This window comes from Perca flavescens, chromosome 1, assembly GCF_004354835.1.
Source record: "Perca flavescens isolate YP-PL-M2 chromosome 1, PFLA_1.0, whole genome shotgun sequence".
Classification (NCBI taxonomy): domain Eukaryota; kingdom Metazoa; phylum Chordata; class Actinopteri; order Perciformes; family Percidae; genus Perca; species Perca flavescens.
In genome coordinates, this window is record NC_041331.1 from 6,802,501 (window position 1) to 6,829,272 (window position 26,772).

The window sequence follows — 26,772 nt, forward strand, 5'->3', positions numbered from 1 at the left end:
GCTGTGCCACAGTTTGTGTGTGTGTGTGTGTGTGTTGTTTTTTTTAAGCAGCCGTTTAAAACACATCGTCGCCCTTTAATTTCAACAGCTAAGCTGCGTGAGACGTCACGCTACATAGTTTGTTTTATTAGGCTACATTTGTTAGCGTGAACTGCTATCCCTTCATGACTTTGAAGTTAAATGTATGAAAAGTTACTTTCAGAAATGTTTTCGGCAAATTTAAAACCAGTTGCACTTTGTTTTGTTGTGTTTTTTATCATTTTTTTGTTTTTTGACCGATTAATTTGTTGATTGCATTTACGGTTAATCAATCAAAATTTATAAAAAAAAAAAGCCAGAAAATAGAGAAAATGTACATACCGACCTAACGGACTTGTTTGAAATTGTTTTTTGGGTTGTTTTTTTTTACCATCAAACTAAAATCCCAAAATATGAACTTTTTAATGATATAGAACAGTGAATGTTGAACTTTTATCTTTTTTTTTCTCACTTGATTGAGAGACTAATCGATTAATCAGCAGACTGCACGTTCTAATAAAGCACGCCTTTATAAAGGCTTTATAAAGGCTTTATAAATTGTAATTAATTGCTTTATTCATGGCCAATAAATCATTTACTAAGGCTTTATCAATTAAACCCTTAAACAGATGGACTTCTGGGAGAAGGACGAGCCAAAAAGATTCAACCTAGAAATCCCATTGTTTTCTTCTAACTGATCTATAAAGCATTAGTTAATTTGAAAAAAAATGGGTGGTATCCACTAACTGAATGTTGTTGTACATTTGGGAAAGTTGGGACATTCTGGAAACATTTTGTAGCCTCTTGATCCTGGAAACTAACCACACGAGCATGGGGAAAGTAAATAAAATAAATAAAATCCTAATAAGAGAAATATTTAGTGATAAAAATCATGAACGGAAGTATAAACCGTAACAATCCAAATCATAATCTCATTCCTGTTTTGGACAACATGAGGTGTTACATCCTGTCTAGCAGAGCTCCCAGTCTGGCTGCTTCCAGGAAAGTTTTTCTTTTTTTTTTTCTCTCCAGAATATTAGTTTAATTTGTGCAACAAGTCAAGCTTCAATGAACGAAATGTGTGCCACGCAATTCAGGGATCATACTGTATTTCCCCATCAGGAAAACTCTCACGTCCCTGTATTTCCCTTGCCTCATCATTGGTCTTGTTAAGTGATTAATGGCTGATAGTAAAACCTGATCTGCTCTCCCTCGGCCGCCACTTGCTCGGATCGCCCTGTTGTTATTCACTCTCTGGCACCAGCGACGCCTGTTTCCCCATCGAGTGTCCGTTCGTGCCGGGCCAGCTGATAATTGATTATAGTTTTCCAGCGCATTAGGCCAACAAGTCCCTGTCCGTCCCCGAAACTGTCTCCGTCCAAGCAGCTGTTCGCTTCCGCCAAGTCTCTAAAGCACCGTGGCTATTCAGGACATAGTGCCCAATTTGATTTTAAGAGCCAGAAAGAAGCATTTCATTGTATTTCTTTTGTGTGTGTGTGTGAGTCATGGCTGCAGCCCAGTGGAGGAATGAAGATGATGTTCCACTTTGACCAGACAGAACATTTGCTCCTTTTTTTTTTTTTTTTTTTTTTGCTTTCGGTTTGGGCTGCAACTAACAATTATTTTCATAGTCAATTAATCGGTCCATTATTTTCTCAATTATCCGATTAGTTGTTTGGTCTATGGCCTAAAATGGTGAAAAATGTGGATCAGGAGATATTCAGTTCACTGTCACAGAGGAGTGAAGAAACTAGAACATATTCACATTTAACAAGCTGGAATATGTACCTTTTTTTTCCATAAAAAAAAATAGAAAATTACTCAAACCGATTAACCGATTATCAAATTGGTTGGCGATTAATTGAACAGTTGACAACTAATTGATTAATCGATTCATCTTTGCAGCTTTCTGTTTCTGTCTTAGAATGCATACTGTAGCCATTTTTATATACTATATCCATATATTCTATAGCTTAACAGTCATTTCAGTATTGTAAGAAAGGAGAGTGGACTGAGACAGTGAATTTGATCATTTCATGATACCCAGGAAACTCTATGTCAAATCTGCCAGAAATTATAATAGTTAAATTTGCAATGGAAATAATGAATACAGGTTAACTTTAACCTGAATCAAATCCAATGCCAACAGCCGTTGGTGTCTCCTGTGTTTTTATGTGAAAAGGTATAGGCATATATAGGCATTGGGTTGTCATGGTACAGTATGCAAACACTGTTTAGAATTTAGGGTTCCCATATGTCACCTCGCACTTTTCTCTTTTCTTAACCTCACCTTCTCTCTCTTTAACCTCCCTCCATGGCCTTCATCTGTCCATCCTACACAGCCTGCCCTCTGAGTGCACACGGTCTCTCAGCCCAAATGCCTCCGACTGCAACAAATAGAAACTGAGGGACTGAGGGCTGGCTGCAGAGTCAAGACATATTTGCAAGGAGAGTGAATATGCTTTCACTTTATAGAGGGGGGGATGAAGTGTGCCATACAAATTCATACACAACAGAGATAAAGAGGTTCAGAGAGACCAAGGCTGTAAAGGTTCAAAGTATCAGGAGAAGAAGTGTTTTATTTGATTTCACAGATATGTTTTTAAAGAGTATTTCATTCCTCAACATTATGACTTAAATCCACTTGCTCATGCCGGGGCTTTCAAGCGCATCTCCCAGTCTTCATCGGCAGACGGAGTGTGTTTTTCCGGTTGTCATGGAGTTAGTTTAGTTGTCATCACATGACATAAGTAAACCTGTTCCAAACTCTGAGATGGTGGTTGAAAGCTCTGGGAATTATTTTTTTTTTTTAGTAATTACACCTTATTTTGATTAGATTACGATCAGGTCGAGAATGAACACAAACGGAGAAGCTCTGAGCTAATACAAATGTTGCTACACTCATCTGGTTGCCTTCAATTATTACTGTGCGCTCACAGGAATCAACTTTACAGTAGGGCTGTCCTCGACTAAAGAAATTCTTAGTCGACTAACACTTTTCACGATTTTGTCGACTAATCGATTAGTTGATTTAATTGACAGAGCTGTGCGCTTTGAGAGGTGGTTAAGACTAGAAAAGCACAATATAAATGTAGTTAATTAACCATCTGTAAAACTGAGTTTCTCCACAATTAATCCTGCAAAAGCACCACTTTAAATCTTGTGTTTACCATAAATGTGCTCATAAGTTTCTTGGAAATAAGTAATTAAGCACGAATAAGCATAAAAAATGACTAATCGACTAAAGAAATCTTAGTCGACTAAGACCAAAACGACCGATTAGTCGACTAATCGACTAAGAGGTGGCAGCCCTACTTTACAGTGAGGAGGTGGGCGTTTTGCCCCAGGTTTTGCCTTGGAGGCTAGGCCCCCAGGAAGTGCGCCGGGCTTTGAAGCAATTTGACATAGCGGCCAAACAGTGCGTGGCAACACAACTCCCAACACGTCATGTGATGCCCTCTGGCCCAAAAACCCTTTTTCCCATAGGGTTACATAGGTTGAAAGACGCGTCTGTAAATCAGTGGATATATTCTTTTAAGCATCACAACCCCCACAAAATGACTTGTTTCTCCATCAGAATTTGATCCATTCAGGCGCCCAGATAGCTCAGTTGGTAGAGCGGGCGGCCATGTGTAGAGGTTTACACCTCGACGCAGCGGACCCGGGTTCGATTCCAGCCTGCGGACCTTTGCTGCATGTCATTCCCCCTCTCTCTCCCCTTTCACTTCTTCAGCTGTCCTATAATTAAAGGCCTAAAATGCCCAAAAAAATAATCTTTAAAAAAAAAAGAATTTGATCCATTCAGACCGATGACATTTGGAAAGTCTAGAGCCGCACCATTAAAGGTCCTATGACATGCTGCTTTTTGGATGCTTTTATATAGGCCTTAATGGTCCCCTAATACTATATCTGAAGTCTCTTTCCTGAAATTCAGCCTTGGTGCAGAATTACAGCTACTAGAGCCAGTCCCACAATGAGCTTTCCTTAGGATGTGTCATTTCTGTGTCTGTAGCTTTAAATGCTATTGAGGAGGAGAGGGTGGGGGGGCAAGGTGGAGGGTGGGGGTGTGGCCTTGACCAGCTTGCCATGGGCAAAGCAGAGAAAGGGGAGGTAACATTTCCCCTTATGACGACATTTAGGAAATATTCCAGATCGGCCCATCTGAGCTTTCATTTTCTCAAAGGCGGAGCAGGATACCCAGGTGTCGATTTACACCTATAACCATTTCTAGCCACTGGGGGACCATAGGCAGGCTGGGGGAACGCATATTAATGTTAAAAAAAACTAATAAAGTGAAATGTTCATGTCACGGGACCTTTAAATCATTTAAAGCTATAGTGCGTAGTTTCTGCTGCCCCCCATGAGGAATTGTAAGTAATGACAACAACACTGTCGGAGCATCCGCATGATACAAGCCTTCCGTGATTGCGCACCCCCCCCCTCCTCTACAGCTAGTAGCCAAGGAGAACACAGCTTTGTTTCACTTCTATTTGGCAGTGGCTTGAATGTACTTAAAAAGTTACGCACTAAAGCTTTAATCCCCATTGAAGTTAGCAGAGCACTAAACAGGAAGTAGCCGGCTCGGCCGGCGGAGGTCTCTAGTGCGCCTGCTCTACGGGCCACATAGGGAGGAAGCAGCGGCAGTATTTGGCTCCATGATGTCTTCATGCGCCACTGAGCAACTCTCATAGAAATGAAAGGGGGGAAATGAACGGGGCTCCGGCCCCCCCAACGCTGTATCCAGGTCTTATTATACATCCCTGTTTGACACGCTGCGCCAACTCTCTCGCACTGTCCCAGATCCGTTTGTTGGAGCAGGTACTGTACGGGCTCACACTGGAAAGGTGACATTTGGTCTAGTAAAAAAGTAAAAATGCAGACTAAATAACAATAAATATAACAGCAAATGCAATGTTTTTGCATTAACATTACCATCCACAAGTATTTTTTTTTACGTTTTAGGTGAAGAAGCCCTGACTTTATTATATGTGCCCCCCAACAATTTGTGCCTTTTCTTTTCTGGAACAAGTTATGGTGCAAATGTCTTTATTTATGTAAAGGAAATGATTAGATTTTCGGGGGGAGGGCACTGGCCCTGTAAATTACGCCTATGCCTACACCACTTGTCATGTACAACAACCTGTACTGGAGAGATGCTAATTGGAGGCATGTGTCCTGTATTCAAGGTGTGTGTGTGTGTGTGTGTGTGTGTGTGTGTGTGTGTGTGTAGATGGCTGATGTGTTGCTACACTGTTATACATCAAAAGTATTCAAAAACACTGACCCGGCCGCATCGTTTGGTGCAATTAGTCTTCTTGTCAGCGACGCCAGTGATGCGTGCGAACAGCCGTGGCTTTGTTGTGACAACAGAGAGAGAAAGGGATGGTGGGATGGGGGGGGAGCTTGGTCACAGAGAGCCACTGCTGCCTCGGCCTGCCCTGCACTGCCATGTTTCCTTCTTTTTCTTCTTCTTCTTATTCCATTCAGTTTATTTAAGAAAGGGACAGTGCCGATGAATTATTAATTATTAATACTCTTGATGAAGGTCCAGAGGAAGTGAAATGTTTTCTTCAATAATTGGCTATGATGCAGAGAGAGCAGTGTGCGGGATTTTTGTTTGCTTTAAGTTTTTGTGTCATTTTCCAACGCACCTGCATGGAGGAAGTTCGTTTGTCTTCTTCCTCTTCGTCTTCTTCTTTGTCTCAGGAACGGAATGAAATAAATTGCTTATTAAGATGAACGTGTGTGTGTGTGTGTGTGTGTGTGTGTGTGTTACAGGCTGGCCACCTGATTGAGATGTATATTAGGGGGAACAGCAGCAGGAGGTGTGTGTGTGCGCCCACAGTGGGATGGGATTAGCCTAATTGGGCCGTGTTGGTTCTCGGCGCTCTGTAATGATGGGATTAAGTCGCTGAGAGATGAGCAAAAGGGGGTTCTTACACCTCACCACCGTCCGGACGAGGCTGAGTTAGCCAGCCAGAGGTAAAAAAGCAGACGGAGAGGGCAATAGAGACAAAATAGGCAAAAAGCAAAGATGTCACGGGACTGAAGGCCAGAGCTGTTAGCCCGCTGCGTTTCAAGGCCAGGTAGCTGCCGCCGCCTTCATCTCGGGTCAGATTATCCGTCCTAATGATGAGAGGTTATTGCGAGGTGAAATGATGTGATCCCAGATCTCAAGGACAGGCCCAGCCTGGAGCGCAGACCCAAGCAGCTGACTAAATGAGGGTGGGGGAGGGGGAGGAGGTCCCCGACTCATCCACACATCCACCCACACGTTTTCTTCTTTCTGCGCTCGTAGAGAGAGAGAGAGAGAGAGAGAGAGAGAGAGAGAGAGAGCTCCGGTGAGGAGCTAAGCATGCCGCTCATGTATACTAAACCCCCACTGATCATGCATTATAGATGCAGAGGGAGAGAGGAGGCGTAGCGCAGCCACTCTGCGCTTTCCAGCATGTAGCACTAACAACTGTGGCTTTGATCATAAATCTGATGATGCTTGTCCCTCAGTTCCTGGTGTGTAAATGCTGTTTTTTTTTTTTGGTCCAAGGCAGAGAGAGAGAGAGAGAGAGAGAGAGAGAGAGAGAGAGTTATCAGAATCAGAGTTGTTCTTAGTGTATCAGTGAGCTGGAGTCCTCTCCGCAGGGTCGCTGCCAAGTCAGCAGCTACCCAGAAAACTTGACTCATTACTGTCATTCACTCCTCACTCTGAGGCTCTCTGTGTGTCTGTCCACTCAATCTGATTTCCTGCACGTTCGTCCTGAAAAGAAAAAAGCCATTAGCAGACGGGCTAATGGACAGAGTCCTCTGACCGTGTGTGTGTGTGTGTGTGTGTGTGTGTGTGTGTGTTTTTATTTTTTGCTTTATTTTTCACATGCTGCCTTTTAAAATTGTTTTATTTTGTATATTGGTAGTATTAACTACAGCTTTTACATTGTTTGGCATTCTGTGGCCAGCAAAGGAAGAATTTCATTGCACAGCGAAACATGTTTCCTTACTGTGCATGTGACAATAAACTTTGAATTAAATCGTGCGTGCGTGCGTGCGTGCGTGCGTGCGTGCGTGCGTGCGTGCGTGCGTGCGTGAGTGCGTGCGTGTGTGTGTGCTTGCGCCTTAGGCATTGATTGATTGAGATGGTTTTGGTCCAGCTGTGTCCGAGACCTTTCGCTGTAGATGTAGATAAGACATGCCCTGCAGCACTACTGACACACACACACACACACACACACACACACACACACACACACACACACACACACACACACCTGTGCAGGACAAACCAGGCAATGAGTGATACACGAAGACTGAGCAAAATTACTGAATGGAGCTCTGCTCTTTCTTTCCGTGGGCAACTCTACGGTTGTAAATTTTTCATGGAACGGTGTGAGATCGCGCACACACTCTGACACTTCTTCGCTGCACAGACAGGGGGAGGTTTCAGAGAGAGATTCTGTATTAGCGCTATTATGTTTGATTTATAGGCTACTAATTTGACATACCTTTTGGAATGATGCAAAATATAAAAAAGGCATAACAGCTCACACCTTTGATGTTAGTAATTTAGAAATGTTTCGCAGCCCAAATGGAACATCAACCTTTTACACTTGCCAGCTCCAGTGGCTAAGATTCTGCCCAAGATCTCGAAGTTTGTACAACATCATTTCATATCATTAGTCGGGGCTGAATTTGGTCAAATGTGAATATTTGCAATATTTTCATTTTATGAAATGCTGGAGCCAAAATAATTGTCTGTCAGGGGTCTGAATAATTCGGTCAATATATACATCAGCTGCTTAATAAAACTGTTGGAAGAAGTATTAGGAAGTATTATTTTTTTTTTGTGCTCATCAAAATAAGAAAACCTGTGTTTTTGTGTGTTACCAGGCTATCTGCTGCACTTTGGTGAACTGTAACTGTGACAGCTTCAAGTCCGGGAAGCTGAAGAGGAGGCAGTGTGAAAACTGCAAGCATGGCTGGGTGGCACACGGTAAGAACTCCCTCTGCAAAGACATTCAAACCCAGGCTCTGTTCAATAATATGAGTATGAGTATTAGTTGTTGTTTTCAGAAAAAATACTTATCACTCACCACTAATATTATCAGCATTTTCGTTTTGATAGCATTAACCTTCCCAGCCATTGAGAGATTGAGAGTGTCCCATCACAAGAGATATATCAATTTTTTTATATTATGGATCCAAATTCCAGAGTGTCTATTTCTGCTTTTTTATTATTATTATTATTATTTATTTTTATTTGACAGGAACCTATCTTTAGAAGAGATGTATCTCTCATTGATCAGGATAACACACTGTCAACAGTTTCCCTACAGACTAGAGAGAATGAAATGAAAAGTGTTGACAGTGTGTTCTGTGGAGTATCCAGAGTCACCGGGACACTTTAGGGACACAGATGTCTGAAAAGGCTCATGTCTTGGCTATAAAGTCCCAACTAAAATCCCCAGTCCTGTGCCCTCTGCACCTTTTTTATTTAACCCCTCTTGACCCGTTTCCAAAGTTTTTTTACATCAGAAATATGGATTGCTTTCAACCAAATTGCCCAAAAATAACATGGATGCACGTTGTATGCATTCATGAGTTCCTACATTCTACGCAGGTACAATTAATGATTACTTTCTTTGCATTTTGGGTGTTTTATTCAATTTTGTAGCATTTAAATTTTTTTTTAAAGGGATTCAAAACAGCGTCGAGACTAAACTTTGACATATACCCCACTCAACATCCTCTGATCTTAACTATTAATCAAAATAATTCACAGTTTCTGCTTTGTTTTAACTTCTTGCACTGTTTTTGCATTTTTGCACATGTTCCTACAGTCAATGTTATTACACTGTTTCTATATGTATCTTTATGTTCTTAATATGTATTTTATGTCATTTGAGCCTGCCCTTTTTTCTGTCACTCGTGACGGACAATAACGTTTTTCTTATCTTATCTCATTTTATCTTATGTCCGTACAGTATTATGTTGACACTGCACTACAATAGAATTTGCACAATCCATTTGAAACAATCTTTTTAACCTAATCTTACTTCACTTCTACTTAATGTTTTTATTTCTTACTGTAGCTATGTTACATGATGTTATTTTATACTCTTATTGGCTCTTTTCTTACTCTTATTTACCTTGAATTTGACTGTGAGCATCTGGAACTAAATGCTATCCCTGAGAGGATCAATAAAGTGTTCTGATTCTGACTACAATGAAAATAAAACGGCATTCCCCTTGAATGTTGAATCATGCATTATTTTCTCCAGATACCAAACTCGTACTCAACTGACGTTATCCACCGATGTAGGACGGGCCTGGCCATATGTTCTCATGCAGAGCACCACTCAATCTGGGTGGCATTTTATAATATTACAGTGTACGCACAGCTATAATGTTTTCTTAGTTATGGTTTATTGCTCATACCATTCCAATTTTTCCCTTTAGTTTTGTGTAAACCACATCTCTAACTGGTCAGCTTTTCAACAGCAAACAGTCTTTTTTTATTATTTGACAGAGTGAATTTCTAAACACACACAAACCACAAGTTTTTGGTCGTTTTTTTGTCACTTTTTTTTTAACAATCTTTTTTTCTATTTTCTTAATTGTTTTCTATTTGATTTCTATTTCTTACATTTATAAATTGTATATCTATATATACTCTATATATTTGTTCTAGCCTCCCTTCCTTGTTTCTCTTTGCTCAGTCGGGGGTGAAGTTTCATACAAATCTAATCCTGTAAACTCTGGTGTGTGTGTGTGTGTGTGTGTGTGTGTGTGTGTGTGTGTGTGTGTGTGTGTGTGCGTGTGTGTGTTCTAGCCCTGAGTAAACTGAAAGTGCACCACATGTACCAGAGCAGCCAGGTGGAGATCGTGCACTCCAACGTGGTGTTTGATATCTGCAGCCTGATGCTGTACGGCACCCAGGCCATCCCCATCCGCCTCAAGATCCTGCTGGACCGCCTGTTCTCCGTGCTCAAGCAGGAGGAGGTCATCCAGATCCTCAACGCACTGGACTGGACCCTGCAGGACTACATACGGGGATACGTGCTCCAGGTTAGCAGTGGGGGAGAACTATTTTTTATATATATGTGTGTGTGTGTGTGTGTGTGTGTGTGTGTGCGTGCGTGCATGCGTGTTAGGGCTGCACAATATATCATTTTTTTATTGTCATCGCGATATCAACTGGTGCAATATACACATCTCCAAAGACACTCAGAGATTTTTCTGTATTAATTGAAAGAAAATATCAGTAGAACACTGCACTTTAAAATGGAACTGTCATTCTTTTTGTCAGTGCTGCCTTTTTGTTCAATTTAATTAAAGAATGTTGGAAATGATTTCCTTCATTTGCTTTAAATACAACAAGCAGTTTGTTGTATTTTAGCAGAATACTGAAAGCAGCAGAACTGAGAACACTTTATCTGTTTATTTGTTGCAAGTAATATTTTACCGCGATATTCAACAGCGTTATCGCATACATTTTTCTCATATCGTGCAGCCCCTGTGTGTGTGTGTGTGTGTGTGTGTGTGTGTGTGTGTGTGTGTGTGTGTGTGTGTGTGTGTGTGGGTGTGTGTGTGGGTGTGTCAGTCTCAGGTCTGTGTGTTGAGTGCAGAGCAGGAGTCAGAAGCTAGCCTAGCTTAATATAAAGGAAACAGCTTGCCTGGCTCTGTTCAAATTTAAAAATACACCTGCAAACAGCAAACAGCTACTAGCCAAATATGCAAGTGGCTGGTAGATCTGCTTCACTCACCAGCCACAAAAACAATGGTAATATATTGAGTGGCTGGTAAAATTTGAACATTCACTAGCCATTTGGCTGGTGGACAAAAAAAATAATTTTGAATCCTGGTTGGTAGGTCTGTTTTTGAACTTTGGACTGAATTGGTTTTCTCAATCCTGCTCCCGGCCGTTCCCAGTGCTGACCATTGCCGCCTGCTCCCGCTGTGTATGTGTGTGTGTGTGTGTGTGTGTGTGTGTGTGTGCTACCACCCACACCACAAACATTAGATTGATTTGTCAATAGATTGACCGTTGATTTTATGTCCTCTCCTGTCCCGCAGGAAAAACTGTGTAGTATTAATAATTATTATTATAAAGATATGCATACCTAAGTAATAAGTAGCGAAACTACGTTCTAGTGCATAATTCCATTTATACTAGTGCAATAATTACAGTTATTCTAGTGCAATAAGGGCAACGTGACATTGCATTCATTAATTTATTTACACTTATCATTTTAGAACATGTGTTGTTGGCTGGGGTTTGTTTAGCTGGGAGACTCTAACAGATTTTATGTTAGTCAATTCTATTCAATTCAATTTTATTTATAGTATTGAATCATAACAAGAGTTATCTCAAGACACTTTACAGATAGAGTAGGTCTAGACCACACACTATAATTTACAAAGACCCAACAATTCCAGTGATTCCCCCAAGACCAAGCATTTAGTGCGACAGTGGTGAGGAAAAACTCCCTTTTAGGGGAAAACCTCAGGTGGTGAGAAAAACTTCCTTTTAGGGAGAAACCTCGGACAGACCAAGGCTTTTGGTAGGTGGTGTCTGACGATGCCGGTTGGGGGTGTGATTAACAGTGGCAATAATAGTCACAATAAAGATAATGGAACTATGACATAGTAATTGTAGTAGTTCATGGTGTAGCATGGCACTGCAGGGCATTACAGGGTGCAGCAGGGCGTAGCAGGGCACTGCAGAGCGTAGCAGGGTGTAGCAGGGCATAGCAGGGTGCGGAGCAGGACCATGGCAACAGCTGCAACCATGATTTAGGTGCCACCCTAATCCAAGGAAAACTGCTGGGTGACAAAAAACATAAGGGCTCAGAGTACCTAACCTAGCTCCTCAGAGCATTGGTTGGACATGGATGCACACAGATGGAAAGAGAGAGGAGAGAGGAGCTCAATGTGTCAAAGGAAGGAAGTTCCCCGGCAGTCTAAAACTATAGCAGCATAATTAAGAGCTGGTGCAAGGCAAACCTGAGCCAGTTCTATAAGCGTTGGTAGATGAATCTGACGACTATGAAGAGAAGCAGAGAAGACCCGTTGATTGGATCCCTCAGGTTGCCGTAGGAGAAAGGGGCGGGGCCGAGGGCCCCGGGGAGGAGGAGAGAAAGAAAGAGAGGAAGTAGAGTAGGGTTAATAAAGCATTTGGCTGGTGTTCAACTGGATGCACTGTGTACGTTCATTATTTCCTTATAAAACCTAGCTAGGCGAACCTGCTCTGTGCTTAACACACTGACATGAGATTGATATAAAATCTTCTATTCTAAATCTCTGAAGAAATGTAAACTATTTCCCAAAATGAAAAGCTATTCCTTTAAATATGAAAACAATTCCAACGTAGCATGTGGTGTAGTTCATCTCAGGGTGGAGAAGCCTCTAAAAACAGCCTGGAGGCCAACATGCGACCCTAAAACTCAGAGTATGAGCGAGCGGGAGAAAATGAAGGGAGAGACAGAAGGAATTTCTGAGGAAGACGAGGGAGGAGGAGGAGGAGGAGGAGGGAGAAGGGAGAAGAGGAGTCAATAAAGCATGGCTGAAGAGAGAGTAGGGATGTGATGTAGCGACCAATGCCATGAACTCTCTTGGTACCCTGCCTATGCAGCCGGCTTGATGCCGTGGTAGCACCAGCTTGGGGAGGTCTCCAAACTGTGCCGGGTACATTTGTAAATATTATGTCTTTTGCTTCAGATTTCCTCTCAAGCCGGAGCCAAGCCGGCCGAGGCCTGGGCTGCAGGCCCCGCTTCAGTGTGAGCTCTCACTTCGATTAGTACATCATCAAGTATTCAAGTTGGGCTGCGTTTAATTCATGTTAGCTCATCTAATGGCCAACGTAGAGTCAGAATCCTCGACAGGCGCCCAATGAATGCTCTGTGATGAAATATTAATCACGGTTACGGCACGAAGCCGCTCCTCACTTTCAAAGACACCCAAACTCACATGTGATTACTGCAGGGCTCAGGGAGAGAGGACCTGCTTGATCAATGTGAGCCGCCCTCTGATCGGTGTGTGTGTGTGTGTGTGTGTGTGTGTGTGTTGCGAGTATTTATTTTTGCATGCCTTTGGGAGTGTGTATATGAGTGTACGTGTCTGCTAGTATGCTTGTAAGCATGTTCTCACCAGGGTGTGTGTGTGTGTGTGTGTGTGTGTGTGTGTGTGTGTGTGTGTGTGCTCTGTCTGCTTCTGCTGATGCAGAGTGAGTACATCCACATGATTTAAATGAAGAGAAATGACCTGCAAGATGAAACACTGTGCGTCTGTGTAATGAGGGTTTTTAGGATTCTGCACTGCCTGCTTGTATTAACACTCCATCTGATTCCTTTATTTAGCTGCCCTGCCAGTCTGCTTTATAGGGTGTGTCACCTAAACCACTCTGTGAATACATATGAGCAACCCAACAGACACTTATAATGCTAATGATGAAATTGCTCTCTCTCCTTTCTCTTTTTTTCAATTTCCCTCTCCTTCTCAATCTATTTCATACCCCTGCCCTCTCCCATCACCCGTACTGTGTTGCTTATTTCCTGCTCTGTCTGCAGGATGTAGCAGGGAAGGTGCTGGACCGGTGGGCCATCATGACGTTCGAGGAGGAGATTGCCACACTGCAGCAGTTCCTGCGTTTTGGCGAGACCAAGTCCATAGTGGAGCTGATGGCTCTGCAGGACAAGGAGGGCCAGGCAGTGTTGGTTCCCAGCACTCGCACCAACTCAGACATCCGCACTTTCATTGAGCGCAACACCCCACGCACTGCTGCCAACCTCTCCACATCCAAAGTCGATAAGCTGAGCAGCAACAGCATGCACCACTTTGAGAACTTTGTCAACAGCATGGCTTTTATGCTGCCCTTCCAACTGTTAGGCTCTGTTCCTGCTCCGTTTTTGGGCTCACCAACAGGGGCACCGCCGCACCAGCACCACCAGCAGCACCAGCAGCCATTCCGCGGATCAATGGAGCAGCAGACTCAGAGACGAGATGATCAAGGTCGGGATGGTCTAGGAAGGGACAATCCCATCCCTCTTTCCCACCCTCCAGAAAGCAGCCTGCTAGGGTCCAGCTCTGTCTCATTCACTGCTGATCTAGACCAAAGCGGAGACAAGCCGATGGACAGCCTCTCCACCACCACCACAAAGATCGAGGCAGAGGACTTCTCCACTAGTGACAACTACTCGGATGGGCCATCGACGCCGTGCACACCCTCCATGAACTCTGACGTAACCCAGATGTCACCCGAGGGCAAGCTGCGCTCTTTGGACAGGAATGGGTGCAGCGGTGGAGGGGTTTCGGGAGGAGGTGGGGGAGGATGCTCTTTGAAGAAAGGTCGGGTATTTTGCAACGCCTGTGAGAAGACCTTCTACGACAAAGGCACTCTGAAAATCCACTACAATGCAGTACACCTGAAGATTAAGCACAAGTGTACCATCGAGGGCTGCAACATGGTGTTCAGCTCGCTGCGCAGTCGCAATCGCCATAGTGCCAACCCCAACCCGAGGCTACACATGCCAATGAACCGCAACAACCGGGACAAAGACCTGCGGGGCAGCTTGTCTGGTGATGAGAGCTCTCAAGGAGAGAAGAGGTCTGAATATGGAACCCCCATCCCTGTCTGCTCTGCAGAAAGCCATAAGTCAGTGCCCAGCTACATGGTGAGCCATGTCGACACTGGCTCGAAACTCCACAGCAGCTCGTTTCCCAGCATGGGCCAGAGTGGCATCCTCTTCCCTAACTTAAAAACAGTACAGCCAGTCCTGCCTTTCTACCGCAGCCTGGTAACTCCGGCAGAGCTTGCCAACACCCCAGGTACACTACCCTCCCTACCTCTGTTATCCTCCTCCGTACCTGTCAAACCTATCACAGCCCCTGATCCCTGCATGACAGACCCCATACCAAAGAAAAAGTCAAGGAAGTCAAGCATGCCAATAAAGATAGAGAAGGAAGTGATAGAGCGGGATGAGGAGATGGACAAGGGGAGCAGCTCTGAGGACGAGGCTCCTTTACAGGACAGGAACAAGGAAGAGTGTGACGGACACCGAGCAGAAGGACATATGTGCGCAAGACAAGCTAGGGAGGAGAGGGAGGCAAGAGGGGCTTTCATTGGGGAAGAGAAGGAAAGGGAGGGCGCCAAGCATCTGTTGGACCAATCCTTAGATACAGAAATGACAGCGAGGGAGGACAAAGATGATGAGCAAAGGCAAGCTGAAACCTCTGCACCCTCCTCCTTCCGAGATAGACTGATGGAGAATCACTGTGACAACAACTTACTCTGTCAGGAACCAAATGGCAATGAAGAAAGGGAGGACAGGGATCATGCAAACTCGCTGCATGCAGCTGACAAGGTTTCCGAGCTCCAATGGGATGAGGGTGAGCACAGGCTGACTAACGGGGGAGCTCTCCAGCTCATAGACCGCCAGAGAGAGGGATTAGGATTGGACAGCTGTGTAGACGACTACAGTGACTCAGGTTTGTCTCACCTTGACCCCAGCGCTGACCTGCCACACCACTGTGAGATCTGCAGTAAGACCTTTAAGAACCCCTACAGCGTCAAGATGCACTACCAAAATGTCCACCTGAAGGAGATGCACATGTGCACAGTGGACGGCTGCAATGCTGCCTTCCCCTCCCGCAGGAGCCGAGACAGGTGAGAGGCAGCCATATTTTCTTATTGTTCCAGCATCTGTTATTAGGATTGCTGACAGATGTAAACCTGTACATTTAGTTTCCAAAGAGTTCATATTCCAACTCTTTGGCGTTGCCGTTTAGCTTATTCGGGACATATATATATATATAACCCTGCCTATACTGAAACATGCAAACACTTAGGCCCTTATGATCAAATCATACTTTCTGCATTCATGTAGCTATCTGCGTGGCGGAAATAGTCACCTGTCCACACAGGAGCTGCGCATACTCTGTGCAGATGTCGGCATGCAACCAAAATGTATTAAGACTGTACACATGGACAGTTATGTGCCCATATGCAGAAACTAAATGTAGAATAAACAGAACTTATAATATACTGTAGCACATACTACATATTGATTTACATTGTTTAAAGGGAAGTCCATATTAGATGACTGGATCTGACACGTCTGACTGTGTTCTTTTCTTTATACTTCATCTGTTAACAATAAATAGTGTGGCAAAAATAGCAACAAAAAAAAACTGCTGACTCTATAATCATTGGGATGACTTATTTATTTATTATTATAATTCGTCTATTGCTTTGGCATTGTAGGGTGGACATGGCCTCAGTCACTTGAGCATGACAATAAGAACGTATATTTTATGTGGTTTTAAGTTATATTAGATAAAAGATCTTCACCATGTGGTGTAATACATTTATCGTTTGTTTTTTTAATCTACAGACACAGTGCAAATTTGAACCTACACAACAAACTGCTGACCAAAGACTCATTCAGCCCAGCCAACACCCTATACTTGCCCTCATCCCACTGTAGAGACAGAGACTCTGTTGGCCGGGACTACTACCAAGACCAGCGGGACAGAGATCGGACCCATCGAGACCCAACTAGCCAAAACTCTGTCATCTTCCGAGGACACAATCGCATGGGCCTGGTCTTCCCAATGAGCAAAATGTCTACTGCACCAACCAGTGCTGAGACCTCTCCCTTAGGAGAAATGGAGGGATTAGGAGTAGTAGAAGGGGGTGGAAATGGGGACGATGGGGCAGTCTTGGACCTGAGCACTACCTCCTCTGCCCCACCTCGTGGCAGCGGCAGTGCTCGATCTTCCTGGGACTCAGACGGTGCCGGTAGTGAGGAATGCGAAGGGATTGAAGAAGATGAGGAGGCGCACCCCATGGAGGACAGTGATGAAAGCTGCGATGGGATTGGCATGGGGAGGCCTGGGGGCGAGGAGTTGGCACTCGGGGAAGAGAGGACCCTGGGCTGTATTGGGGGAGGACAAGGCGGGCTTCAGGTAGGCGGGGGTGGATCTCCCATAACCTGCCATGTCTGCCAAAAGGTCTACAGCAACAAGGGCACATTCAGAGCCCATTACAAGACTGTCCATCTGCGACTGCTTCACAAGTGTAAAGTCCCTGGCTGTGATACATCCTTCTCCTCTGTGCGAAGCAGAAACCGGCACAGCCAGAACCCGAACCTTCACAGGAACCTAGCCGTTAGCTCAGGTGCCACGATAGACCAGGAGTAGGGTTTTGAGCTCATATGCCAACATGACCAATTTCCTTGGTTCTAATTGTCTTTTTGTTGTTGTTGTTGTTGTAGTTGTTGTTTTTGGGCACCTAAAGAAGGCTCACCAATTAGCACTTTTTAAATTCCATACCGTAGTCCAATTCTTTTGTCATATTTTGGGAAAAAGGAGAGAGAAAAAAATAAAGTACAATAAGGAGTTCATTTGTTGTGGCAAATGCAACTTCCTTTTCTAACAAATGGCTATACACAAACCTGTCTGTGTTTACACATCAACATATAAAGAATAACCGAAACATACACTAAATTCATTTTCAACATTGAGCAATGCAACCTTCCAGTCTTAATCTTCTGTTGTGACGCAGTACTGATTTTTGTTTTGCATTGGTTTGCCTTACAGCCCAGTTTAGACCTTAAAAAGATTAATTTGTATGAACTGAATTTGTCCATGTGTTGTCCAAAGTGAGAGTTGATCCATGAAACTGTATCATGCGAGTTATTTCTTTCTGGTGTTTTTGTTGTCAGATATCCATATCTTCCCTGTGAAGCTGTGCATAATGTATTGATCAAAAGCAGTAGTGAAGTAACCTCTACATGTGTCATTTCATTCATTTGGACAATAGTTTTCAAAAATAGTCTTTGTTGAAAAGCTATAGTGTTGTAAGCTTGACCAATAAGTTATTGTGTGGTATTATATATGATCTGTCTTTACTGTTTGTTGCATACTGCAAATGTTGACCAAAGATTTTTTTCAGCCCACAGGTGTGTATAGAAACCCCTTCATTGCGTGTGAAGGGTTTGCAGTATTAAAAGGGCCCGCCCAGTCTTTTCTCATCTACTTTGTGATTAACAGCAGTATTCAGGGGTGGGCTCTGTTGTAAGATAAAATAGAATTCACCAACACAAACAAACAAAAAAAAAACAGCTTTTGACTGAAATGGGTGAAAAGAATATCTTGATTTTGGTGGAGTTTTTGTAAACAAAATTGCTCATGGGACTAGACTTGATTAAGGTATTGCTCTTGTATTGTTTGTGTGGTTGCTTGCAGTATCCTGACTGACTGGACAAACAGCAGGAAGAAATGCTGTGTCTGGAGGCTAGAAGCATGTACTGTGAATAAGTCAAACACTGAGAAATAAAAAAGAAAAAAAAAGAAATGCAATTTATAATAATGGCCCCACACGTGAGCACACCCTAAAATAGAACTGGTAAACAATATGTTTATTGAACTGTATATTCTGTGAATAGAGTAATTTGTTATCTGAAAGAAACCAAAAAATATACTGTATAAAATAATGTCACCACTAACATTACATGTTTTTTTTTCTTTTCTTTTTTTTTGTGAATGAACAAGAACATTGTGTTGTACATTATGATTATTTCACCATGGTCTATTGTTCTGGTTTTGCTCTACAATCTGCATATTGTTTTCATTCTGTATTTAAATGGAATGGGCCCAATTTAAGATCCCATTTGTTTGTTGTTTGGATTTGTTAAAAAAAAGAGCAAAATCTACATATGTTGACTGGTGTTCATGTTTCCTTTGATTTAATGTTACAATATTCATTCCAATTAAATAAAAAGCCATATGTTTGCAAGCCTCATTCCATTCAATTTTATATCCATTATTAGCACCGTTGTTAGTGCAGAAGAGCCAATATAAGCCAATATGAGCAACACATCATATTCTTATATATGTTTGGAACATGTTTAAGTACACCAATGCAAACAAAGAAAAACAGAATTGTCGCCTTGCTCATTTCCGCAGCAGTATCATCCGATCCAGGCTGACTCCCTCGAGTCCTTGTAAAACTCGGTGTTAGGCGGAGCAACACTGATGAGCCTCTAACAGACACACATAGCGATTGGCTGCTGGGAAGATAACATACAGGCTTCACTGCAGAAAATATTCCTCTTAACAAGTCATTCAAAATAGACGTGGAACTAAAATTTTGATTTTTCACCCAAATTGCATACCAACACATTTTCTCACAAACAGTATTGCTTGTTTTTTATTATTATTATTATTATTATTATTATTATTAAGGCCTTGTTCTGACTGCCAGCATAAATCCATCATTTGGCATATCCAGATTGTATCCAGAAAAAAGGAGGTGGTTTGAAAAGCTATTCCAGTCAGATTTCTACAGATGTGGACGCTCTGACCACACATTCCACGGGAACGCCGACACAGCCGACAGTGCTGACACTGCCACCTTTGCCAGGCAACAGCCACGACATAGTGTCAACAACTGCATTGATGAATTCGCTGTTTATCAGACCACAAATGCGATAAGAATTAGATAGCTAGCACACCCATGTGGTCCCTCCGCCTCCCTTTACCACAGCTTGCAGACTACTTCTTTGGAGGATAGCATACGGCAGGGTAATCTCCTGGCAGGGGGAAGTGAGCTGCTGGGCTCATTTTGTGTAGCCAGTGTAGCACCAAGTATGGTGGAATTAGCAAGCTAGCTAGCTAATTAGTAGGTTGCTTCCTAGTTAGCTAGCGTTAATTCCACCATGCTTTTATGCTACACTGATTAACGTTACAGAAAATGCTTCCATGTTGGAAAGCCACATCACCAGCGTAGCTAGATGGTTACCGACGCCAACACCGTTACCACGGCAATCCATGCAAATAGATTGGTAATGTCTTGACACACAAATCTGATCAGATCACTTGCAAATAACAGTGCAGATAGTGTGTCTAATAAATCTAATTTGAGAAACAAATTGGATTTGCCTGCAGTGTGAACGTAGTCTAAGACTACTGCCATGGGGGTAAACGGAATTGAATTTATGTTTCTCGCAAAACTGCGCAATGTCACAAGGACATTAAAGAAATTCTGCAATTTTTCCTTCCGGAAACCAGGGCCACTTCTAGCCTTTTAGGGGCCCTGTGCAGAATGTTGTTTTGGGGCCCCTATTGAAACTATGGTGGGGCGATTCCAAACCCTCTAAGGTAGTGGCATGCCGTTACACATACAGTTTTCACTTCAAAGTTAATTGGAACATTTGGTGGGCTAAAAATGTTTTATTCAGCATTCTGCCAAACAAGCCAGCTACTGCTAGTGTTGGTAACTTAAGGGAAAGTTTGCAGATTTTCTGTACTGATGTAGTTCTGTTCTGTACATGCTGATGAATGGCGTCAGTACCCAGAGGTCCGTGTTTAGCCGCTGGTAAATCTCCACTGGATGACTAGCTTCAGAGGGGTTGAAAACCAGCAACTTTACCCCTTTAGCATTTAGCTTAGCGCAGCCCCATTGCAACCATAAACAACACAGGGTTGGCCTAGCTCCACTCTCTCGTCAAAAATTGTCACATCCAGTTGCAAAAAAACAAGATGGCGACGCCCATATCGCCAGACTCGAGGCTTCAAATAGACATTCCACAAACCAATGGGTGACATCACAGATGTTATCTCCACTATTTTTACAGTTTGTTAGTTACAAATGCCAGACATGTATTTATGATACAAAAAACTCAAGGAACTCCAGTTCAGCCACTGCTACTTGAATAACATACTTGACAAACATAATTTTCAGCATCGTACTGATATATTACTTATTACTTAAAAAAAAAATCTTTTTACTGACATAAGCTAGCATCAGCTTAATTCAGAATCAGGACAGTCACTTAACTTTATGTTGGCTTAAAAGAAGGATTAACCTCACCTTTTGTGATATTAAATTCAACACGTTCGTAAAAGTAAGATGTTGTAAAACACCTTTTTGATCTGTGAATTTTTATTCCATTTTGCTTACTTTCAGCATTTATTTTGCTTGAACATCCAAAAGCAGCAAAAAAGTTGCCTTTTTTAGTCTTAAGGTCAGAATGGGTCAGATGTCCGTCCCAAGAAATGTCCCTTTCTGGAAACATGATCCACAGGCCTTCCTTGAGGTGAATTGTCTACTGAGGAAATAGTCCCTATATGCAAACTGATTACAGTGCAAGAGACAAAAATATTCTTTTGTAATTTTGGTGAACCAACCATTTAAAAAAAACCTGTAATGTCTAATGAGTTGGTTCTGGCTCAATCATGTGTCCTAGTCTTGGTTTTAATGGAACAACCTGCCTTATTTTGCCTTAGGCAATGCATACACAACAGGACAATTTCACAAATTCAGAACAATGTTTTAACAGATTCAAGATGAATGAGGATTTAATAAGAGACTAAATGTCTCATTAAGCAGGACTTGTTTTCAGAGGTTATCTTGCCATCAGGAATGGTTGACAGGCCAAAGGAGGGGTGTTGTCCACAGAATAACTGTGTTCAGGTAAACCTCTACCACCACCTACATGTCCCAGATTGGGCAACCACACAAAACAGACACAAATACAGCTGGAGACACAGACAAAGTCATAGACACACAGGTGCAGCATCAGCAATGTCAAAATCTACACAGAACACAGAGGCAGCGTTATAGTGTTGAAAAACATCCACCGGGCAAAGGATATTTTTGTTCGAACTTGATTAATATTAACGATTATATTTTAATTTTTGTGATCCTGCCTTTTTGAATGATAAAATGGAAGAGCCACGTGGATGGTAGTCGCATCCAGCAGTTGTTAAAATTTGCATTGCAGTAAAATGGCATACACTACACTCCTTGAAAAAAAAGCTCTCACAGTTATTGAAGAGGTGAATTAATCGCAGTAATACTGCTATGCAAAGTTAAAGGCCATGGATTGAAATGGACCAGGGACAGTGGAAGTATCGTTGGGCCCACATTAAAAAGAGCGAGGATGACAAATCTGTTACGCAACATGCCAAAGTATTGCACTATTACAGAGGGCTGAAAGCCTTGCATAACTCAACAATTCAACCCACCCATCACATTTACTGTACATTAGTGAGCCTGCAGAGCTGTTCCTCATCACTTTGGAGCTGAAAAACCCAGTTCTGACAAGTGGCCCCCATCCTTTTTCTCTGGCACGTTGCAGAAATCTAGTACCACTCAGAGAGGGCACAATGGGTTATTTCAGTCCCTCCTGTGTGCTGTATGTAGGCGACAATATTCAGCAGAGAACCTGGTTGATCTGTAGAGGTGGAGCACTTGCTCAGCTTCCTCCACAGAGCTGCATCTATCTGGAACAACTTGCAACTTTAGGGCTATTTTTAAGAAGAATTGGACCACTTTCAGAAAGCATTCAGTGGTAAATATGGAAAAGATTGAAACTGAGGCTGAGCCATCACAGTTAGTGTGTACGTCGGTAGCTGGCTTACAGTTACCTCTTTATAGTATTGACTGTTTGGTGTGACTAAACACAAACTGCAAAAAACATCCAGAGGTTATTTTTGCAGGAATAACGCAAGGTGAAACAGTATTTCTATTACCAACTGGTTAACTGCTGAGATCTTCAATAAATCAGAATCAGTTTAATTGTCACTACCATAATACACATTTGGCATACATGGAAGCTAGATATTGTTCTCCATAGTTCATGGTATGTTACGTAAAAAAGAAAAAAAAGAACTGACACATAATAGACAGAGACAAATTAAAAATAGACTTTCCTTAAAATATCATTTAAAAAAGGGGCATCATTAAATAGTAAAACAATTTTTAAAAAGTGCTGTTGTGATGAGTACTGTACACGAGCAAGATATGGTACCAGTGTGCGATGGTACACATTGAAAGTGCATGAGCATTTACATGTATACATTATGTGTGTGTCATCTCAAATAGAGGGAGCAATGGGTGGATCTTGCCCTGATGCTCTGGAGCCTCCTACCAGACAGCAAGAGTGCGAAGAGGTGTTGGGATGGGTGGGAGGGGTCGGTCAGTATGTTTGTGGCTTTACTGTCACATCTGTCTTTGTATATGTTGGCTGTGGAGGGGAGAGAGACACCTATGAACTTTTCTGCTGCCCTCACTATTTTCTGTAGGGGCTTGCGGTCAGTGACAGAACAGTTCCCATACTAGACAGTGACGCGGTGTGTTAAGACGCTCTTGATGGTTGCTCTGTATTTTAAGATGCTCTCGATGGTTCCTCTGTATGTTAAGACACTGTCATTAGTTCCTCTGTAAGTTAAGACGCTCTTGATGGTTCCTTTCTTGGGGATGGCTGTGGTTTTGATGGACCAGTTCAGGTCATCGGCAATGTACACCCCCAGGAACTTGGTGCTTCTGACCTTTTTGACAACAGTGTCATTGATGGTCATTGGGATGTTCACACTGCGTCTTTTCCTGAAATCAACAACCATCTCCTTGGTTTTCTCCACATTTAAGGAGTTGTTGGTGTCACACCACTTGGCCAATTGCTGCACCTCCTCTCTGTATTGCACATCATTGTCGTTTGTGATCAGACTAACTACTGTTGTGTCATCAGCAAATTTAATAATGTGGTTGAAGCTGGACCTGGCAGAGCAGTCGTGGGTTAGTAGGGTGAACAGGAGTGGGCTGAGCAAACAGCCTTGAGGGGCGCCAGTGCTCAGTGTGATGGTGCTAGATGTTTTGCCTCCTATTTTGACTAGTCTCACATTGCCAGCCCTACCTCCACAGTGCACCGGAGGAGGGTCTGGCTAGTCCATACAGCATTCCGGGAAGCGAGAAAAACATGCTCTGGCCATTTCTTTAAACCAATCACAATCGTCTAGGGCGGTGTTAAGCGCCGGACACGACGGTGGCTCTGCAAAATAGCCTCTGGAAGGAACTTGTTTTGGTGGTACATGTGTATGTTCAAAAGTTGTTTTAGTCATGCAAGAGAAAACTCAGATAGGACAGATAGTCTTGCTAGCTGTCTGGATTTACCCTGCAGAGATCTGAGGAGCAGTTAACCATAGTCCTCAGAAATCCACCGGAGTTTGAAATGCCAACACAAAGAAAGAGGAAGGTAACGGACATCTGGCCAAAATGAGGGACATCCGGCATAATTTCCTGGGGCACCTGACAATACCATAAAAATTAAACGTTGATATAGACTAATTTTGACTGACTGTGGCCTGCAGGTGAGGAAGTCCAGTATCCAGCTGCAGAGAGATGTGTTGAAACCCAGTGTGTCCAGCTTCCTTATCAGCTGTTGTGGAATCAAGGTATTGAATGCGGAGCTGAAGTCAATAAGCAGTCAGAGGAGCACGTTGAGCCAATCTTTTTTGGAAGAGAAAACAAAGATGAAAAAAGTATTACCCAACTGGGTCCTAAAACACAGTGCTTTCAAGTGGGGGAGCGGAGTTTGTGGCCCGGACGAAGTTATGGAGAAAACACAAGACTTTCACCCAGGAAACTAGAGTTCCAGGAGTACTACTTAAGGGGACCGATGTTTTAACCCAAACTACAATCTTTTTTCTAATCTTAACTAGTCGTTTTAGTGCCTTAAATTAACTGTCGTCGCCGACAGTCACCTTTTGTCAGCTAAACTCAACTGCATTGGCCGCTGAAAGGACCAGCACCTCACAGTGCCCTGTACCCGGCTCACAACCTTTTGTCGGCTAAATTTAACTTAACTTAAACTTAACTGTCATGTGACCTGTCAGCAGGGCTGGACTGGGACAAAAAATCGGCCCTGGCACCCCCACTGTGATTGGTCAGACACATTCCCTGCATACAGTCCTCTTAAAATATGCGTGGATTCTATGATATGAGTTGCCTAGGGTTCAGCATTCATGTGATCGTTTTGGATCCTTCAAGAGGGGACTTAAGACTTATCTGTTGATCTTACACTTAAATAATTCATTCATTCTTAGAGTTATGATTTGTATATTTATGGTATTTTTATAATTTTTTTATTATTGATATTGTATTGTCATTATTTTTATTATTACTATTTTGCTTAATATTGGCTTAGCAACTTTAAAAACAGTTTACCCGGTAATTTTAACTATTGTAAGATTCATATTTTGTCACTTTGGACACAAGTGTCTGCTAAATACAATAACCATAACTAGAACCCTTCCCAAAAGCTACAATAAAGCTGAGAGTAGTATATGCCCTGGAAAAGAGCACCAATACATAAGAAGCTAATTAAGCCATTCAAGAACACTAATGTTTGTATCAATCTGTCAGACTCTACAACACCTGCACCACCCGATAATGTTGTAGTTTTTTTCGGGTCCTGTCTCAATCACCCACCACTCAGCATGGCTCTATGTATATATTTGTTATTATCTGTATTTATATTTTTCCATCTGTATTTATATTTTTTCCATTCCAAGTACTTACTTTTTCAATATTATTTATATTATGGTCACACTTAAATATTATTTATATTATGGTTAATTACTTTTGCTGTTATGTAATTACATATTTTTCAATCTAATTCCACGTCAATTACATTACAGTATTTTTTTTGCACTGCCCACCTCACTTTACTTAAATACTTTTTATGTAATGCCACTTTACATTCATTCAGTGTTGTTTGCACATTGTCTGTTGTTTGCCTGTTTTTTGTTTGTTTGGTTGTTTGTTGGTTTGTTTTTATTGTGGAAACACTGCTGCTGTAATAAGTGTTTTTCCCCATTGTGAGATGAATAAAGTATTAATAAAAGTATTATCTGATCAACACTGATTTTGTAGATCACACAGACTTTTCAGCTACCCAACAGGCTAACCGCTAGCATTTTCAATGGAAGCTTAAGCAGTTAGGTTACCTGACAGCCACTAACTTTAATGTTACAGCCAAACTGCTTGTTATCGTTATGACGTGACGCGCGCGCACGAACACACACACGCACACACACACACACACACACACACACACACACACACACACACACACACACACACACACACACACACACACACACACACACACACACACACACACACACACACACACACACACACACACACACAGCCTACCTCCCTTCCTGAAAGTCCCTGTTAATTTGTCTAGTCCTTACCACATCGTCATCTACTCTCTCTTCCATCTTTTCCTCACTCGCCTCCTCCTCGCCTTCTTCCCTGACATCGTTGTTTCTGCTTCTATAGCCAGCCACCTCTCCTCCTCCTCGGCTTCAGGTAATGCTGATGTTGAAGCAGCTATACAGCCCCAAACATGTCCGAAATTTTTGAGGACTCCGCCTGTAGATTCTTAATCTTTTTCTCCTCTAATTTCTCTGCACCTCCCTTGCACTTGGTGGTCGTTTGTCCATTTTAAGGTGAACGCTAAACTTCCAGCATAACTATTACAGCTCGTGTCTCAGGGCCGGGAGGCGTGGCCATAGTGGGATTTGTAAATTTGCGGCCCGGAGTGGGGAAGGTGGTTCCTGGATTTGATTGGGTCAGGCCAGTGCCAATAAACAAAATTAACCAATGGGCCGCTGTGAGTTCTTTATGGGCCGGCCCGGCCAAAAAATTAAAAAAAGGCCTATTTATATCAGTGATTCGGCCCAAAAGTCCGTCGGCCCACCGGGAAAATGCCCGGTATGCCAGATGGCCAGTCCAGCCCTGCCTGTCAACTGTGAACTGTGCTTACATGACCGGCCAGTGGTCGCTGTAATTTCGTAGGACATCATAGGAATTGTTGTGCATAAGTTTTTGTACGATCTCATACGAACCTGTTAATGACAATGCGTTATGTATTAGCAAACAACTTCTGAAAAAAATACCTGTCTGTCTGCTGTTTC

At 42.6% G+C, this 26,772-nt stretch overlaps 1 protein-coding gene across 3 annotated transcripts in view; it reads left to right on the forward strand.

Annotated features, from left to right (window-relative positions):
• The window catches only part of bnc1 (basonuclin zinc finger protein 1), an 80,211-nt gene extending 61,414 nt beyond the window's left edge, over window positions 1–18,797 (forward strand). For all 3 annotated transcript variants that reach the window (XM_028580975.1, XM_028580957.1, XM_028580966.1), the window contains exons 2-5: window positions 7,897–7,999; window positions 9,839–10,074; window positions 13,575–15,670; window positions 16,398–18,797. In XM_028580975.1, the coding sequence (XP_028436776.1) occupies window positions 7,897–7,999; window positions 9,839–10,074; window positions 13,575–15,670; window positions 16,398–17,205 (3,243 nt within the window). In that variant the 3' untranslated portion in view covers window positions 17,206–18,797. The remainder of the gene's footprint in view (window positions 1–7,896; window positions 8,000–9,838; window positions 10,075–13,574; window positions 15,671–16,397) is intronic.
• Window positions 18,798–26,772: the final 7,975 nt, after the last annotated feature.